The sequence below is a fragment of the Mirounga angustirostris genome, unplaced genomic scaffold, assembly GCF_029215605.1.
Source record: "Mirounga angustirostris isolate CCGP_5_RB_7025 unplaced genomic scaffold, mMirAng1.0.hap1 SCAF_6, whole genome shotgun sequence".
Taxonomy (NCBI): domain Eukaryota; kingdom Metazoa; phylum Chordata; class Mammalia; order Carnivora; family Phocidae; genus Mirounga; species Mirounga angustirostris.
Window position 1 is genome coordinate 45,480,807 of NW_026991714.1, and position 20,031 is coordinate 45,500,837.

The 20,031-nt window shown below is 37.5% G+C and overlaps 1 protein-coding gene across 4 annotated transcripts in view; it reads right to left on the reverse strand.

Moving 5' to 3' along the window:
- Nucleotides 1–20,031, reverse strand: part of IVNS1ABP (influenza virus NS1A binding protein) — a 22,766-nt gene continuing 2,735 nt past the window's right edge. For 2 of the 4 annotated variants that reach the window (XM_045877342.3, XM_045877343.3), the window contains exons 2-15: nt 15,598–15,825; nt 14,698–14,826; nt 14,316–14,485; nt 14,107–14,182; nt 12,363–12,536; nt 11,923–12,048; nt 10,469–10,576; nt 6,157–6,289; nt 5,703–5,927; nt 5,119–5,240; nt 4,897–5,023; nt 4,678–4,809; nt 4,367–4,540; nt 1–2,853 (exon numbers count right to left, since the gene is read on the reverse strand). In XM_045877342.3, the coding sequence (XP_045733298.1) occupies nt 2,600–2,853; nt 4,367–4,540; nt 4,678–4,809; nt 4,897–5,023; nt 5,119–5,240; nt 5,703–5,927; nt 6,157–6,289; nt 10,469–10,576; nt 11,923–12,048; nt 12,363–12,536; nt 14,107–14,182; nt 14,316–14,485; nt 14,698–14,808 (1,932 nt within the window). In that variant the 5' untranslated portion in view covers nt 14,809–14,826; nt 15,598–15,825 and the 3' untranslated portion in view covers nt 1–2,599. The remainder of the gene's footprint in view (nt 2,854–4,366; nt 4,541–4,677; nt 4,810–4,896; nt 5,024–5,118; nt 5,241–5,702; nt 5,928–6,156; nt 6,290–10,468; nt 10,577–11,922; nt 12,049–12,362; nt 12,537–14,106; nt 14,183–14,315; nt 14,486–14,697; nt 14,827–15,597; nt 15,826–20,031) is intronic. The other 2 variants (XM_045877344.3, XM_064594227.1) reach the window with 2 other exon arrangements.

Here is a 20,031-nt window from a genome sequence, read left to right on the forward strand (position 1 = left end):
TTAGATCTCAGGTTTATTTATTACTCATTACAAGTCTGTACCCTTAAACACCACCACTCTTATCCAACACCCTGGTTAACCACCATTATATTACATACATTGGTGTTTCCTTGTTTTTCTTTTTTTTTTTTTCACCCAGTTAATTCATCCAGTCATTCAATGAAAGACTCTTCAAATCCTTTTTTGGAACCAAGTAGGATACAAATAAAGGACTAACAGAGACAAAACTTTCTGTGATCTCATATTCTTCCAAAGGCAACTTTGAAGTTGCAGAAATATCCTCCAGGGACTCTTTCTTTTACCTACTTCAGTTTTAAGAATTCAAAGATCTGGAGAAATCATAGGGTGCACACCGAGAGTATTAAGGATCCTAGGACTGTATCAAATGCCCAGATCCAGTTTTTTCCCCCTAAAATATAAGGAATTCTAAAACATGTTGAATGGGAAAGCATATGTGACACACTAGAAGCCAAAAATCAAAACCCTACATTGAATGTCACAATGAAAGAAAATTCATGTGTGAGTATAACCAATTATTATTAATTCAAGCAGGTATTTTATAGTTTTGCTACTGTTTTAGGCATCTGTATGTTTTATGCATTATTACAATTGATCACAAGGGTGGTTATTACCAACGTTATTTCTAAACTACCGCCAAACCCACACTGGTGGTAAAAACATTTTTAATTATCTTGAAGCTATGCCACATTTTCTCCTTCCCTCAAGAAAAACGTGTACCTTTTAGATGGAGATAAATATAAACAACTGGTCAATGAGCACTGTTTTTTTTCCCCCTTTATGGGAGCTTCTTCTTATATTCAAAACATACTTAAAAAACATACTTTTAACCACCAAAACTACCTGTTTGGCATCAATAATACAGAAAAACTCTGACCCAGAGTATTCACACCTATTATTTGCTTAATGCTACTTGGGAATTAGCAGGTTACTTAGAAATTGAGAAGTAATTTCAAATATTTTATTGCTGAATCCCCAACTAAAATTTTATTTCCTTGGGCTAAATAAGACATATACAGATCCATTAAAAAAAAATAGTCATCCTATTAGGCAAATTCAAATCTGCCAACCTAGTTTTAGTCCAGAACCAAATCAACAAATATAGTCAGCAACTACATAGCCCTGACCAGGTGAGCCTTCTTGATGGTTTTTTGTGGAATGAGAGAAAGAAGGTGTCTAGGTACCAGTGGAACAATTTTCTTCCTAATCCAAGTTAGCCACTGGTAGTCATCTTGTCCTAGTTGGCTCATTAGATTCCTGTGTGTTTGTCTTCTCTGAGAAAAAAATCTTACCATCAGTTCTTATTTCAGACGTGTCAGGTGACTATTTTCCCACAAATACTCATTATTACTGGGGGAAAAAAAAATTGTTCCCAAAGCTTTTAGTCATGAATGAGTACACAAACAACACTTGGATATTAATTCCATGGTGCAAGGATTTCCTGCAAGTACCTTTAATATGTTTGCATTGGCAGCAAGCATTAGGATGTGCTAATTTGGCACCGTAAGTTATATGTGTAGCACAACACATTCGATAAAGTCACCCCAACCAGTATTTATCCATATGAAGAGAAAAACTGAACAAAAACATAGTTCTGATAAAGGCTGCATTCATACACCCAATACAGTTTAATTTTTTTTCACAATCGAGGGCGCTATTTAGGACTGTTTTGTTAATGATAAATAAAGACAAGAATTATTTAGAAAATAAAGTACTTCACTGTTCTTTACTGTTATATATTAAGTGTCTTGCTATATAAAATATACCCTCAGGAAGTCAAAATATTTGAAATCAGTGTTTCAAATAAAAATCGTAGCTATGTTACTGTTCAGCAACTCCATTCAAATAAACAATGGTACTGCATTCTCAAAAAAAAAAAAAAAAAAGTAGCTGAGGCAAAAGCTTAGAAGTTTGCATTCTGGGCGTATAAAACACCTCATTCCGCATCCTTTAAGACTGCCACCCTGCTTCAGTAATTTGAATCTGCCATATCTTCAACAGGTAAAGCACTGTGCTGAGAATATAAAAAGTTATAAAAAGGCAATCATAAAAGATTAAATCTTGGTAGGCATGTCAGCTTTCTTTTAATAAAAACAAAAATAGTCATTGTTATCTAGTTAAATAAGTAAGTCTCTTTTGTATAGAGTGTTCCAGTTATTGAAAAAGGGCCCTTAAAAAACCCAACTGCCTAGATCTTAAACCCTACCCCCTCTTGCCCCATAATACATGTTTGAGGGAAGAGTCATTCAATGTGCAAATTGGCAAAAACAAATGTGGAGGAGAGGGGACTTCTTGAAATGACATGCCCGATCAAGTCTTGGTTTATTCTTTTACAATATCAACTTCCAAAAAGTAAAATAACCAAAGTAGTCCTAAAAATACACAAAACAGACCTTCATCTTTGCATTCCTTTCCCAATAAACACAAAAAGTATGTACAGCATGTTTAATATGCAATATGCAAAAGCTTTGTGTTGCTGTTAGCAACATCTATACCCACCCACCCTCCTTATTCACAAGTGTACCTCTACTAAACACAATTACATCACTAAGCCTGTTAGTTTGAAAGGGTCTTAAATTTGTTAAAACTGGAAAATCTTTGTATAGGGGCTCCACTCATTTGACTCAAGGTTATAGACTTCCACCGTATTCAGAAATTCATTGCCATCAAATCCTCCCACCGCATAAATGGTGTTCCCTACAGTTGCAATCCCAGCATTGCTCCTTGGTGAAGTCATGTTTCGCATCATCTTCCATTCATTTCTAGTTGGGTCATACATCTCCACACAACTGATGGCATGAGAACCATCGAAGCCCCCACCTACAAACAATTTTCCTAAAAGAGAAAGGAAAGGAGGTAAAGCTAGAGAGAGTAAGAGAAAAACTACTTAATCTGTTTTTCGCTAAAGTCAGTGGTTCTTAGTAGAAATGCCTGCTCATTCTATCAGAAAATACTCCTTAAATGCCTCACTAGGATGGCAAGCGCTCTCTAGGAGCTACGGATACAAACAGAATAAAACTGATAAAAACCCATTCATACCTGGAACTCAGGCAATTTGAAAGGAGAGGGGTAGCATCTAACTGAAGTGTAATTCCCACAATTCTTTGTGGTAGCTACTATTACTGCCATTTCACAGATGAAATGAGGCACAAAGAAGGTGGACAATTCACCTAAAAATGCAGCTAACTAGTGGCAAGCCAGAGTAGTTCTGTGCACTGGAAATTTTGTATTAGTCCTTCAAAAGAAGTTAAAGAAAAGCAGATTTCAGATAACTGAACATTTTCTTGAGCTTTCCAACTATATAAAATTATTTTGGTACAAAAACTTCTTGGAAACAGACCAGGAGTCATCACTTGCTTTCAAATATATATGCAGAACAGTTAATAAGTTATTTTCAAACAGATAAAAGGTTAGCATTTAAAAAAAAATTCATGGGGCGCCTGGGTGGCTCAGTTGTTAAGTGTCTGCCTTCAGCTCGGGTCGTGGTCCCAGGGTCCTGGGATCGAGCCCCACATCGGGCTCCTTGCTCCGCGGGAAGCCTGCTTCTCCCTCTCCCACTCCCCCTGCTTGTGTTCCCTCTCTCGCTGTGTCTCTCTCTGTCAAATAAATAAATAAAATCTTAAAAAAAAAAAAAATTCATTATTTCCTTATCTGTCACAACCTGTCTGCATCTATATATTTAGAGAAGAACGGACAAGGCTTGGGGGTGGGGCTGCAGGCTACAGGCCAGTAGGCTACTTGCTGGCATGTCTACACATCTGTGCTTTCAGCAGTTGAGCCACAGCTTAACTAAGATTCTGCTTTATTGCCAAGACAATGTTAACTAAACTCATTATTATAATTACATAATTAAACATGTAAATCAGTAAAATGGATGTGAAAAGAAAGCTGTGTCTATATAAAACCAAGTTTAATGCTTTGGAAAGACTTTTTAAAATAGTCTTAAGTACTGCTTCCAATTAGGTATGGAGTAGATAATTAGAAAAGACTAGATCTAGATGATCTGCACTTATTTTTGCTTTTTGCAAATCAAATTCTTCGAATTCTTGCTCTAAAGGAACAAACTCCAAGATGATACATTTTGCATATGGTTTATGGAAGGAAAAGACTTAGAACTTCATTTAGTGAACTCATCAAAAGACCAGTGTGTTGATATATTAAGTACTGAGTCTCTATTAGAAAAGACTTCTAAAAGACAAACCATCAATCCCTACTGCATCAGAAAAGATGGCTGCTTCTGAATTCTAATTATACAAGTATATAGTCTAAGTATCATTGACATTCTCTTGGAATTTTAGAAGGAACTCATCACTCCCTATTCCTCACTTTTCCAAATCCCAACACTCACCATCAAGAACAGCTACGCCAGCTCCTCGTCTAGCCACATTCATGGGAGCGATTAAAGTCCAGGTGTTATTTTCAGGATTGTAACGTTCTACCGTGTTCAGGCAATTCCAAGACTCTGCGCCTCCAATTATGTACAAATAACCACCAAGCTCACAGACTGCAGCCTGGTGTCTACCTATAAAATCAAGTCGAACCAAATTATTTTATCTCCCAAAACTCTAAGTCGTATACTACATATACTGTTGATTCAGAAGTTAAAATACACACACACACAAACCCCCAAAACAAAAAACATGACACAAAAAAACTTACGAATGTTAAGAGGAGCACAGCTTGTCCACGACTTTGTTACAGGATCAAATACGTCACAGTTTTTCAGTCCTTTTTGACCATATGGATCAGAGCCACCAACGATGTATAATTTCCCATTCAGAGCGCATACTCCTATGTGAGTATAAAATAAGGTTATATCTTGATAATTTAATTATCATACTTAACTACTGATTTATCCCAGAAGAAAAGTAATTTTACCTGCATTACAACGGTTAGTTCTCAATTCTGGAACAGGAGTCCAGTCATCTATGCTTGGATCATACATCTCTCCACAACTCAGGTCATCTGAGTGGCCATTCGATCCCCCTACCACATAGAGTTGGCCCTATATCAAAAGTGAGAGATTAGAATTTCTGCCATTCTGAAGTATGAGAAACAGTTAAATATGGATTGCTTCTTCCTGCAACATAATGCGCTTACCATGAGTACAGCCATTTGAAATCGAGCCCTTGGTGTTCTCATGGGAGCAAGAAAGGACCAGTGATCTGTATGTGGATCATAGCATTCAACTGTTCGAAGACACTCCTCTCTGTTATAGCCACCTGGTAAAAGGAACATCAAGATTTACGTTTATTAAACTGGACCAGGCTTTCTGGTCCAGAATGATTTAAGTAATCTGCACTAGGAGAAAAGGAATTTTTATCCATAAATTTAGTAAGGCCCCACTAGTTGATGTTTTAACTAACTGCTTACAATAGCCAAACAACATTAGCAGTATGAGTAAATTGCTTAGTCTTGGCTTGAAAATAAGGACAGAATAATTCAGCTACGTTATAGTTTAAGAATTAGAAACAGACATTTACTTAAAGGTTAGGCAACACAATAGTATTTACTTTTTATTTCTTAGTCTTTTTAGAATGTGGTAAAGTAGAATGCCAAGGAAGAAGGCACATTAAACCCTGTCTTCCAAAGTTCACGTGTCACTAGCAAGCACAAACGTCCATTTGAGAGGCTTAGCCAGTTGAAAGTTTCCAGTAAGAAAACACTCATTGTTCTGTTCTCACCTGCTGCTATGAGCTTGCCGTTCATCTCTGCTGTCCCCAGACCAGATCGTGCATACTGCATGGGCGACATGGGCTTTTCTATTAGCTCATCTGGTTGCACCTCAAAGCTTAAACTTTTAATTAGTTTTGGAGTACTCGTTGGTGAGCTCTGTGGGCTGTTTCGCCCGTGAAGGAAAATTACACAGAATACACCATCCAGCACAGCCAGGCACAAGTAAGTGTTATCTGTAAGCACAAAAGTTCTATGTTTAAGATGCAATTATTATTACTTTTGGTTGCTGCGTGATCCTGAACTGGACTCCAGATTCCAGAGTGGAATGATCTGCTACTCTTTTCCAAATTTAGTTGCTTCTCAGTTTTTTCTCCACAAACCGTCACTTTCAAAGTTATTAAATGGTTCCACTCAACACTCCTTTAAAAATAAAAGACAATCTGACAAATGTAATACACTTACTTGAAGTCTTTTCCGAAGCAACGATTTTCCACTCATGCTTAGGGCTTTGTACTGTAGCATTTGGAGAAGAGAGACATCCAGTGGAACTGCTACTTATCATCGGCTTATGGCCATTCTCACGTGGTGGCTTTTTCTGCAAAATCAAAAGGCAGCTACAGAAACCTAGCCAAAGACCATACCTGGTGTACCTTTGTTCCTGAGCTATTCCACAACACTGAAAAAACAGTATCTTTCACCTATGTATGACGTTTATATCATAACTAAATTTAAAACAAACCAACTTTCCAATTGACACAAATTACTGGCATGCTTCCATCTCCACTTGTAAAGAAACAACTATACCTACACAAGTAGCCTGGTCAGGAAAAGCTCCATTTAAACAATTAAAAAAACATGTTGTAGATCAAATATCAGATACCTCGGGGGGGAAGGACCCCCCCCCAAATCTACATAAGCTCACATACTCTTTATACTAAGTGTAGAATCATCTTCCAAAAGAGCTTATTAATTTAAAAGGGTGAATTATCTGAAATAATACATTTAACCCACTGTCTCCAAGAAACGGTCAAATGTAATTAAATCATATGTACTCTGATACCCTTCATACAATGCCAGCAAAGAGTGAGCAGACATTTATCCAATCCAGTCCCTCTGAGAAGTATTTTTCAAGACAAAAGTGGCAGTTAACAAGAAACACTGAAAGGTATATTTCTTCAGGACCACCTTATAGGTGTTATAGAGTGCTTTTCTAGACAAATCAAACTACATCAAAACACAAAAAATAGTAACCAGAAATGGAACAGTAATACTAAAAAAACCAAACATTCACAGAAGTAGAATACACAGGACCACTAAAAGAGGGAGAAATGGGCAAAGCTATAAATTTTCAAATGATTGTTAAGAGAATTACATTGTGTTCTTGTGTATGAGTTCCCTTTGATGGTTTTCTTCCAATTACTTTAGCCCTTGACACTTCTAAAGGCTATGATCACATGGAATTAGAGGAGTCAAAGACACCCTAAGAGGAACTACCAAATGAACAGGTACCATGCTGAGTCCCTAACCAAGTCTGCTTATCCACTTATTTCAGTCCCCAGGGCCAGAGACACATGGGTAGGTAAGATTTATAGTAGAAATTTGTCTCTTGTGGCAACAAAAAGCCACGTAACAACTCTTAGAGGAGAAGATTTTGGTAGCTACTTGAAGCTGTGAAAAGTCTGGTCTGTGCCATTCAACAAGCGTGGTTACAGCATATGAGGCTATTTTGAGAAGAGGCAGAGAATGCACCATGTTAATGGTTACCATTAAATTCTACTTAGACATTTGTTATATACCTAGGTATTACTAGGCACTTTATTCACAACATCTCTTTTAATCCAGTAAGGGCAGTACTGCCCTTTTATCCATTTTATAGGTAACAATACTCAGAGAAGATATTCATTGCCTAATGCAATACAACTAAAAGAAAGATTAGAAGTTCTGAGTATAAAGCCACTCTTTTTGTACTATGACAGACTTGTGTCCTCTGCTACTAGAAATTACAAGTTACATAAAACGCCATCCCAACCTGTGGGAAGAAGGGATCCAAAGTATCACAAGTTGATGATGCTTACATTAAGAGCTTTTATCACAATAAGAAAACTGTTCTAACATATGGACTATAATTGAGAAAAAAAAAAAAATCAACGTGAAAGAGAAAAGCATGGTAACAACGAAGACTATTTGGGTTTTTTTTTTTTAACAAGTCGTACAGAAGTGCTGGTAAACTCCTTTATACTCCTTCCGGAACATTTCAAACACAATCCTTTCCTCTCCTTTATCTTCAAACTTTCCTGTATCAACTCCTCCCACCCAGCCACCCACTGGCTCCACTTTCTTTGCCTCTGGCTTGCCAGGGGGTAATCTCTGGTGGCTGTTTCTTTTTCAACCACTATTACTTCTCACGCTAAGGGATTCTTGACCTTAATACTCTTTGGAACTTACACCCACTAAAGGTTACCAAGGGGCCTCCCAAAACTAATGTAGAAGACATGGTATCTATAACCTTCTTTTACATGACCTCCCGAAGAATGATTTGACACAGTTAACAATTTATTGTCCTCCTTCAAACTTTCTCTACCGATGTTAGCTAGCTTTTTAACATATTTTGATTCTAATTTCTTCCTTCCTTTCTAATGGCTTCTTCTCAAACTCTTTTCCTATTCCTCAAGCCTAATGTGTCCCCTCATCCTGTTTTACTTCATGATTTTTATCCAGGGAACCACCTTCTAATGAGTCACATATCAGAATCCCATTTTCTCAAATTCTTCCTTTTTCCTTAACTTTCTTACTCTAAATGATTACTAAGAACTCACTCAACCTTTGAAACTATAAATGTCTAGAGTCCACTCTTCCTCCTTCAGGCCCTTGGATCAAGTCGTCATTTTTTTTTTTTTTTAACGACTACTTCTAAAAGTCTGTAAATTGGTCCCACGAACTTTAATCTACCTTCTATACTTGGGTCATAAAAATTGAAGGGTTTAATGCAATCACTTACTAGGATAAGAAAAACAAAAGGAAACAAACCACAGATCAGTTGGGAGTCCCATGACCTAGAGACTGCCCATATGATAGTTAACCACTTGTCTTCAATATGACTAATGTGTGGATTTTTGCTGTACAGAAATACAGTAATTTAACCAATCCCCCTATTGTTGGGCTATTGCCCAGTTTTACACTATTACTAAAGTTGTGAAATATCTCTCTTCATATCACTCTCCTCCCTGGTCTAAAAATCTTTGAAAGTTCCCCACTACCTGTAGGATCAAATGTAAGCCCCCATCAGGTGGCATTTCCCTATTTTCTCAATCTTGTGACCAGCCATTCTAAGCCTATCATCCTTGCACAGGTATTGTTTGTTGACACACTTCCCTCTGCTATGCAAACTCATCTCAATCCTAGGACTGCTCAAATGTTGCCTCCATTTCCCTAGTTTCTCTCCTGTTCCACCATGCCCTCCCTTTTATGCCTTTTGCAGATACCTCTTGTAAGACTGTACCACTGCAATCTACGGCTGTAAGGTCCTGCACGCAGAAACTGTCCCTCACACACCTAACATCACGGCCTGCCACTTATTGGGCCCTCAAACTTCGCTTGTTTAAAGAGTAACTTTTAAAAAAAATGTTAACATTGGGGCGCCTGGGTGGCTCAGTCGTTAAGCTCTGCCTTCGGCTCAGGTCATGATCCCGGGGTCCTGGGATCGAGTCCCGCATCAGGCTCCCTGCTCAGCGGGAAGCCTGCTTCTCCCTCTCCCACTCCCCCCGCTTGTGTTCCCTCTCTCGCTGTGTGTGTCTCTCTCTCTCTGTCAAATAAATAAAATCTTTAAAAAAAATAAAAATAAAAAAAATGTTAACATCTTTAGAGTTATGAGGAAAAATATTCTAAATGTTCAAAATGCACAACTATGAACAAAGTTCTCAACTCAAACCCTGGCACTTTTTGTGAAAGTAAAGATCTCTGGCCACTACTGCCACAGAATACCTGAGAACTTCACCAATCAGGTTTATCATTTACTTTCTATTAAAGAAAACCATCCCTTAAAACTGGGTTAACTCAGCCTACTCTATAGTTTATCCCTCACAAATACAACGTTGAGCTGAAGGCCAAACAAAAAGAATGCATACTATATGACCACTTATGTTCACTTCAAACACAGGCAAACTAGCCTATTGTTTCAGAAGTTAGAATAATGGTTTCCCCTGGGGGATTGTGTAGGGAGGTGACTGGGAAGGGGCAAAGAAAGGCTTCCAGGATGGTAGAAATCTCTTCTTCTTCTTCTTTTTTTTTTTTTTTGGTAGAAATCTCTTCTTGACTCAAGTAGTGTTTAAATTAGTGGGTTCACTATTTGACACTTACGATTTGTATACTTTTCTCTCAATTATTTGTCCCTAGACTAAAAAAGTTTATACCTGAGATTAAAAAAAATAATAATAATAAAAAATAGGGTCTAACAACACTCTTCCTGTTGCAAAGTATTTTTTTGTAATCTAACCCCAAAAAAATCAATTTCTACTTTGCTTCATCTTACTGGCCTTTCTACCTGTAAATCCTATTTCACTGAGAAAAAAATCTAAATGTGTTGAATTCATTTCTTTTTATGTGGCAAAAACAGTAACTGTTAAGAAAGATAGGCTTGTTTTGTCCCAAAAATGTTTCTGTGCAGTTATACCAATGAAATTCTTCCACTTTCCTTTATTAAAGGAAAATTTCAGTATGCTATAAAATGCTCTAATCCCATTTTAACCTGCGGTTACCTCAGATGTGCAATGTGTACCTGCACAAACTGAATGTGGTCATCATCACTGCCAAACACCTCAGCCTGTCCATCTAGTAGGTTCCCATCAAGCAGCTTGTGATCAGCTGAGTAGTACAAGGTTTGAACCTGCAAAACAGCAACAGAACACCCATGTGGCTACCGTCTCCATGGCTACTCCACTAGTTTGCAGATCACACAAACGCCTCAAGGGAACCTCCAGTGTGCTTCGTGAACTTCTTGACATCTTGCTCTGGCAGGATCCCGAAGTAAAGAAAATACAGGTCATGGTTGTAAAAATTTAAAAAACAAAAATCAAATACAGAATCTTCTAATACTGGCCGGAAGAGTCCTTGGCTTGATTGGCTTGAAAGAAATCTTCATTTTCTCATAGCTTCTATTATATGGCATTAAGAAAAAAGGCACTAGTACAACATATAGAGGCTCTTAAAGAATATACATATTTACAATAAAATGTGGAGTATGGCTTACACCTTTGAAGTGGTCTGATTTGCATTAACATATTTCTGTCCTGTAGGCAACGCCAAGAAAAACAGATAAAAAGCAAATGCAAAACGCAAACAAGCTGTAGAGATACCTCCCTTAGCAGATGCAAACACATGGTTAATGCACCTGATTTTCAAGTGGGAAATGATATAAAACTTAGGGAGCACCTGTTGGCCTTCCTAGAACATGATAACAGTATGTTTCAAGGCCTAACAGATCTGGTAAGCCTTTAGTGGGTGTGAAAGGCTCAAGTGGAATGACAGATGCAGGGTCACTCTACTGCTCCATCTGCATATGTTTTAATTCCCATCATTTCTCCATCAAATTTTTCTTGTGTGTTTTTAAAAAGTAGCCCAAGGTAAGTGAGTGACTATATGTATGAACAACACCATTGAAAAACACAAAGCTTTAAAGAGAGAATCCTGTAAAGGAGTAAACACCATTAAATCATCATCGCTCTCTGCCCACAGCGGATTTTTCTTAGGAGAACTGGGGCAGGACTGCTGCTTCTTTACGTGTCAATACACTTGAGGTTTCTTCTTGTTTCTTCAGTCTTGGGTATCCTAGTTTTGTTAATAAACCTATGGGGAGATAAATCAATGGGGAGGAACAACCATTAGAAGCTTTTACCTACTTTCAAATTTAAAGCAAAAACCTGTGAAGAAAAACTTAGAATCTACAGAAAATTTCAGTACCACCTCCCATTTCTAAAGCAAATTACATGCTACTTTAAAGGAAGTTAACAGCACATAATAAGCGAAGAAATAAAAAAAGAAAAGCAGAAGACCAAACTGAACGGTTCATTCAGCTCACCTGGACACCCCCCCTGTTTCTCAGCTTAGGGGTACCTATAGCAAAATTTAAATTCTTTAGGGTCATGGTTATAAAATAAAAGTGAGAGGGAATCCTTCATGTTATAGCAAAATAAATTTTAAGAATTGTTGAATCCCATTTACTTTAAAACTAACCTCTTCCATCAGCTCTTCCAGACTGTCTCCATTCTCCCAGATGCTACGCTGCACCCAGTTGATTACCTTTGTATACAGTTTGCCATTGCTGGGCAAGCAAACATTATCTTCAAGCATTACCTCCAACTAGAGTTAGGAAAAAACAGTGACACATAGATCAGTGTTGAGTCTCTAATCCTCAGCTAAATGCTCAATTTCATAATAAAACGGTCATAGATGCCCAATCACATTCCATATATTTACTCTAATTTATAAGAAAATCAGTAGCCAAAAAATACACAAACGGGTAGGCAGAAAACTGTTACACTGCTAAAAATAACAGTATCATTTCGATGTACTGTCTTTTTCCCAACCATTACTTACATGCTTGAAACATGGGACAAAGATTCCGTGCCTGGAACTAAGTAGTATATATCTCTTGATAGATTTTTACTCCTTACCTTTAGCCGTGGAAGTTTAAGAAACTCTTCCTCTTCTGAAATTTGTAACAAATGCTCCTGAATATAAGCATCAACCTTATTCAACAAACGGGAGTCTCCCATACAACTTGCAAAATTTCGGTAAGAGATGCAGCTGGTAACATCCATTCTAGATAGTAAATAATCACCACAAACCTTGGAAAAGAAATACACAAGCACCAACACTTACATATATTTTATTTAACAAATATTTAATACTCAATGTGTAAGCATTATGTGAAGATATAAAGATGAATCAAAAATCACTGCCTTAATCAAACAACAATGGGAAGAACATACATATACAAACAAACATCGAAGAATGCCATTCAAATGTCTAAGTTGTTTAAGGAAAGATGCAACAAACTGAAATGCTGTGATAATGCATATGAAATGTTCAAATAAGTATTTCCAACTAGAATAATTAGGTAAGACTTCATCGTGAAGGCAGTATCTGAACTGGGATCTACACGGGAGATGATGCTGAATGCACAATAGAGGAAAGCAGGGAAGAAAGATGTTGCGAACGATTTAGTTTGGCTGGAGCAAAAGACAAGACAGGTAGGAAATAATTTTGGAAAAAGAGCAACATTAGGGAAAACCTGCACTGCAAACTTGAGGAATATGTGCTACAAATCATAGAAGGATGCAGAGACGTGACATTATAGGAGGGGCCAGGAAACGTCCTCTTAAGGCTAAATAGTATTTTAGGCTTTTGGACCATACTGTCTTTGTCACAACCACTCCACTCCATCACGACAGGTGGAAAGCAGCCAGAGACCTTATGTAAATGAAAGCTGTGTTCCAATAAAACTTTATAACAGGCAGCTGGCTTATAGTTTACTGACCCCCAAATTAGAGAATTAAATGTTTTTTGTTTTAAAGATTTTATTTATTTATTAGAGAGTGAGCATGCGAGCGCACAAGTGGAGAGTGGCGGAGGGAGAGGGAGAAGCAGGCTCCCCACTGAGCAAGGAGCCTGATGCAGGGCTCGATCCCAGGACCCTGGGATCATGACCTGAGCCGAAGGCAGACGCTTAACCAACTGAGCCACCCAGGCACCCCAAAAATTAAATGCCTTTTATTCTATGAATTATTAAGCAGCTCTCACTGGCGTTAAGGTCTAGGAGACCTTTTTTTTTTTTTTTTAAGATTTTATTTATTTATTTGACAGAGAGATAGAGAGAGAGCACAGATAAGTCAGAGTGGCAGGCAGAGGGAGAGGGAGAAGCAGGCTCTCCGCTGAGCAGTGAGTCCGATGCGGGGCTCGATCCCAGGGCCCTGGGATCACGACCTGAGCTGAAGGCAGACGCCCAACTGACTGAGCCACTCAGGCGCCCCTCTAGAAGACCTTTTAAAGAGGAACTCCAGAATGAAGAACAAATGAACTGAGAGAATATAAGTTATATGATTAATTCTTGAGAAAAACAGGAGTATTTTATTTTACATCCTGCTATCAGTGACTGATACAGCTACCCAACCAAGAAGACTACTGGAAGAGCATGGGTTTAGCTCAAATTATCTGAGTGAAATATGACTTTTCTCTATAACTATAGCTAAATGGTTAATAAATGGTTAAAATAACATTCAGTTCTCTAGGGGATGGGGCCATTTTCAAGTTCTTGAAACTAAAAAATGGCTTATGACAAATTATGCATTCTAATCATGTAAAAACAGACTTGCTAGTAATAGTCCTCCTTATATATGTTAACTTCTGGTACTCTACCTGCTTTACTCGGTCCATCTTCAGCTTTTTTGCCGCAGAATAAACATCTTTTACCAATTCTTTATCGGCTTTCAACCTTTTAAAAAAAAAGTTCTTTATCACTTAGGATACTAAGGCCTTAAAACACAAATACTTAACTGAAATAAATTCAGACAGACTTGGAATTTCCTGATGACATCCCCTAATTATACAATTTATAAAGTACTTACTGAGCAGTGTAGGCATAATTCAGTAAGACTTCAACAGCTTCTGGATTGAGATCATCAAATTTAACATGAGAAATTCCATGAGGATCACTATCACTATTAAAGATTTCAAATAAATAGGGACTGCAGCAAGCCAGGACTGCTCTGTGTGCTAACATCTCATGGCCACAGACCTGAAATTATGAGGAATTAAAATTAGAAGTACTGTGGACTATGTATAGCTAATTACCACACTGGATTCTTTAATATTTAGAAGTAAATCATTGTTTTTTAAAGTTATTTCATGAAATGCCTACCATGAAAAAGAAAATAAGCAAATCTAAGAACTTACTGCTTTTAGTAATGAAATATCAATTCTGTAGGTTTCCAATTAAGTTTTAAATACCTGAAGTCGAACATCACAGAACTGGCCACTTTTCCTCAGGGCATTTAATTTGGCAACAGAAGACTCAATAAAATTTTCGTCTTCAAACATTAAATATCCATTGGGAATCATTTTTCCTTATAAATTTGGCTAAAGGGCAGAAAGAAAGCAGTGTTATTTTACTTGTGAATGAGGATTTTTATAATTATACCTTAAAGAGTAATATGGTATCTTTATTTTCAAATTCTATCCTATCAACACAAAAATGTTATTACACAAAAAACATTGCTGAAACACTGGCACTGAATGTCCAAGTCTTTGTACCCCTGTACTTTGGTCCTAAGTCTTTGAGGATTCATACAGCGGTGAGTATCTCAACGCTTCTGTTCTAGGTTTCCATGCACATTCATTGCGAAGGGTAAGAAGTGTCAACCCAGCCCTGCACAAACCCAAACAAGGAGCAATCTAAGAACCCTGGAAGGATGTAAAGTGGTCATCACTTATAGGCTTCCATCTTCTGGGCTGCTGTCATTGCTTTACTCCCAAAGCAAAGATATACAAGACAAATGTAAATTCTGTTCCCTTTGCAAGGTTCAGATATTAGAAATCACTTATCTCCTAAGAATACATGCTAGAAACTTAATGTTCTTTAAAAAAAAGCTCCATTTCACCTTTACTTGTGAACAACTGACTAATGGCTATACAAAATCTATCATTAAAAAGCAGCAATAGGAGATTTCAGTTTGAGCTGATTAAATTCAAAATAGTTTATAGAAAGAAAAAATAGAAAAATGTTTTTTTCTACAAATGATTACTGACTTTCCCTTTAAGAAAATTATGAAAGGCTGTTAGTAGACCGGACACAGTCTTCAGAAGAACAATGTGTCTTAATGTTGCACTGAGCCCTGAATATTCACTTACCTACTGAACTGGTGAGAAATGGATTTCTGGGACGTCTTAGATAATCCAAGGACAAAGGAGTGTTAAAACTCAGCACTTCCTCAAGGTATGAAGACAGGTGGTTGAAGTGAAGGCAGAGGTGTCTTAAGCTCTAATGGTGATTCCAAAACTATCAGGCTTGAAATGATGTAATCAAGTCCTTAAAAGCTATAGACACGAATTTCTTCTGTGATAATCATGCATCATAATCTGTAATAATGACAAATTTTAGATACTCAGAATGATCAAAGACTGTCATTGATCTAAGTGCATTAGATCAAAGTCCTTATCTTGAAGACATCTTATTGTCAATGACAGAAGTACAGAAAATAACACAAATGCAATTATACATAAACATTTTTCATTTGACCTACAACTATTCAGGTGATTAAAACAAACAAACAAACAAACACTTTCCCTGGAAGACAGGAGCTAATAACGTGTATCATTTGAGTGAGATATACAAGCACAAGATTAGAGAACAAATACAAATATTGGTTAACTCTAATATTCTTTACTATTAGGTTACAACTAACATACAAACATAGGATCTGTCCATTTTCACCAGCCAGCAAGCAACCTTTGGGCATTATTCCCAGACACGTATACAATGTTACAGTCAAACCGGACACACTGTTCCCCAAAATGTGGTCTGCTCTTCCTAGCCTCTATACCTTTGTTCAAGTTCTTCTCTCTTCTTGGAATACCCTTAATGCAACCTCTGCCAGATGAAATCTTACCTCCATAGAGCCCCTGCCAAATCCCCCCAGTTGAGAGAAGTTTCTCCCTATCTTCCACATACTGAACACTCTCTGAAAGCCATGTGTAATCTTCTAGCTGGTCTGTTGAGTTGGGCTTCTGTGGACCTCCTTATCCTCCTTGATTCAAGGCCCTGTAAGGCAGAGCCTCTGTCTTGTTCATCTTTGTATCCATCCCATCTCCCCACTACCAAAACAACTAGCCTAGAAACTTAAATACAAAGATGAGTACTAAGAAGTGAACTAAATAAACAAAAAGGGAAAATACTGATGCCTGTTCTTTGTATGGTCCTTTTGCTTATATACAGTAATAAACTACCAACGGAATAATTCTAGTTCAGACCACATCTTCAAAGTAATCATATTCAGTCCTCCTACCTCCATTTCCCCCCTTCATTTTCACGTGTCATCAACTCCAAGTGTCAAATTCAGATGGTACTTATTTTTTAATCACCTGAACTGCTATGACACCACTGTCATTATAATTCAGGAAACGAGAACTAAATAAATTATTTGAAAGATGTACACACTTTAAAAAATGGACATCTTAAAATTACCTGGATTTTCCTGATACATCAATCAAACCCAGAATTCTAACAATTATGTTCAGGTGAATGAATAATGACTTAACCCAGAACCCACTGAAGGCTGGTCCAGCTCCAACTGAACAAACTGTTAAGTTCAACACATGCACAATCTGTAATGGAGCTGGATCCCACATGCCCTAACTGGTTTCTCTATAATTTAAATTCTATTCTATTTCAAGGACATCCTGAGTAATTGTGACTCAGGTTGGGGCTGTGGTCAATGCTTACCCTGCAACAAAACTGTATCATACTATTATGTAATACTGATTTCCTCTGCTCTAGAGTTGCATCTAGACCAGTTAGTTCAGCCTTTAAGAAATAAGTTCTGGGGCGCCTGGGTGGCTCAGTCGTCTGGCATCTGCCTTCGGCTCAGGTCCTGATCCCAGGGTCCTGGGATACAGCCCCACATCCGGCTCCCTGCTCAGCGGGGGGCCTGCTTCTCCCTCTCCCACTCCCCCTGCTTGTGTTCCCTCTCTCACTGTGTCTCTCTCTGTCAAATAAATAAATAAATCTTTAAAAAAAATTAAGTTCTAACAAATGATTTCCAAATACCACACAATTCTATGTACACAGAGAGAACACACCATCCTAAGAAAACCTTCAGACATTTTCAGCCAAGACCCAGCTCAAATTAAGAAAATCTTTGTATATATGATACATACTTGGGTGGCCAATCCACAGACATAGTTGGTAACTCCTCACTTCAGTTTCATAAGCTGCTCTTAAAAGGGTGAAGAGGGGAGGGAGAATCCCTCCATGCAAATTAGATTGATATAATTAAAATGTGCTTTTTGAAAAACCATACCAGTTTTAATTATTATTCATTGTTTCTCTGTAAACTAGTCTTGAGCTAACCAAAAGTAAAAATGACATCTATTTATATTTGATAAATTGGAAGTTCTACTTAAATTTTTTTTTTGGGGGGGAGATGGTTAAAATCACTTCAGTCCTTTGGAAGAAAAACTGAAAAATTTCTGGAGCAACTCTAGGTATACAAATTTGTACAATATTATTAGTTTTGCAATAAAATGAGTTCTTCTATATTTAGAACTTGAAGATTTTTCTAGTACCTCAAGGTCTTAATATGAATCTCATCTCTTCAATGATCAGTATAACCCTACTTGATTTTAAGAGCTAGCCCAAGTCCACTTGACATTTAAATTAATGCAACAAACTTACTTTACTCAATTACTGTCCTCATATTCTGTAGGTCCCTACTCTCAACTCCCCCACCCCCAAGTTGGAGGAGGTTATATCAACTCCTGCCTGCATAACCATGTCTTTGAAAGTTCACAATCACTTTCACTCAAGTAAGCATTGGGCAAATTGAGTTTCAAATGATTCTAAAAATTTGTAGATCTTAGTTTGGTCTGTGAAGCTCAAACTCAGTAACTGATGGAACAAAAATGTGGGCAGAATTTTTTTTCCTTGAAAAGCCAAACCAAAAGCCCCAACAATCTCGAGTTATACAAAAGTGTAAAACTTAAAATTTTCTTTGGTATTTAAAGAACACGAAAACACTAATCCAAAGGGATATATGCACCCCTATGTTTACTGCAGCATTATTTACAAGAGTCAAACTATGGAAGCAGCGCAAGTATCCATCCATAGATGAATGGATAAAGAAGATGTGGCATGTACACACACACACACACACACACACACACAACGGGATATTACTCAGCCATAAAAAAGAATGAAATCCTGCCATTTGCAACAACATGGATGGATCTAGAGAGTATAATGCTAAGCAGAATATACCAGAGAAAGACAAATACCACATGCTTTCACTCATATGTGAAATTTAAGAAACAAATGAACAAAAGAAAAAAGAGACAAACCAAAGAACAGACTCTTAACTATAGAGAACAAAGAGATGATTACTAGAGGGGAAGTGGGTAGAGGAATGAGTGAACTAGGTGGAGGGGATTAAAAGTACACTTGTCTTAATGAGCACTGAGTAATATATGGAACTGTCAAATCACGATATTGTACACCTGAAACTAATACAATGCTGTATGTTAACTACACAGGAATTAAAATCTAAAAAAAATTTTCTTTGCTATTTAAAATATACATTTGACTAATTCACTTTAAAAATTAAAACTGGGGGGCGCCTGGGTGGCTCAGTTGGTTAAGCGACTGCCTTCGGCTCAGGTCATGATCCTGGAGTCCCTGGATGGAGTACTGCATCAGGCTCCCTGCTCGGCAGGGAGCCTGCTTCTGCCTCTGACCCTCCCCCCTCTCATGTGCTCTCTCTCTCTCTCTCATTCTCTCTGTCTCAAATAAATAAATAAAATCTTAAAAAAAAAAAAATTGAAACTGGGGTCAAATACAATATATTCTGGTAAATACACTTCAGTTCCTTAGTATCGCCAGTGCAAGAAAATGGAGACAGAAGACTCATAAATGAGTAATTAAACTGCTTTAGTAACACCCAGAAGTTCACACGTTATGTTACCACAGGCCCCAAAAAGATTAGCTTAACTGAAATACAATTCAACAGGTCTTATCCAAGAGTTGTAAAAAAAAAAAAAAAAAAAAAGGTAGGCACAATATGGCCTCCCCTCCAAATTCTTCTCGGGCCTTCAGTAAGTGCAAGATAAAATGTTATCATCAAACTTTCAAAGCATCCTTAAAACCTCAAGGCAAATTACAAATATTATTTAAGTTTCAAGGCAATCTTTTGAGGGCAGCCAACTCACAAAATAGGAATGAACTCTATTTTTAAAGGACAGGTTTTATAATTATACAAAGGAAATCAATCTCTGTAAAACCAGAAGTTATACATTCCCAACGTCACCTTTCAAACTACCATCTCAAAACTCACCAAACTCATTCACTTCCTCCATCCTCATTGTTCTGAAATTCTTACGTTCCCATTTATGGCACCAAACATATGGCAGGCACAATTTGGAATGGGATGCTCCTAATACCAATGGAGTTAACTCCAATCCCCCAGCCCTGAAAACTTCACAGACCAACCAGAAAGACAGATAAATCAAGCAGTGAAAATAGTTCAAACAAAAGAGGAAAGGGGTATGACAGCATACATATTCCAGAAACTGCAG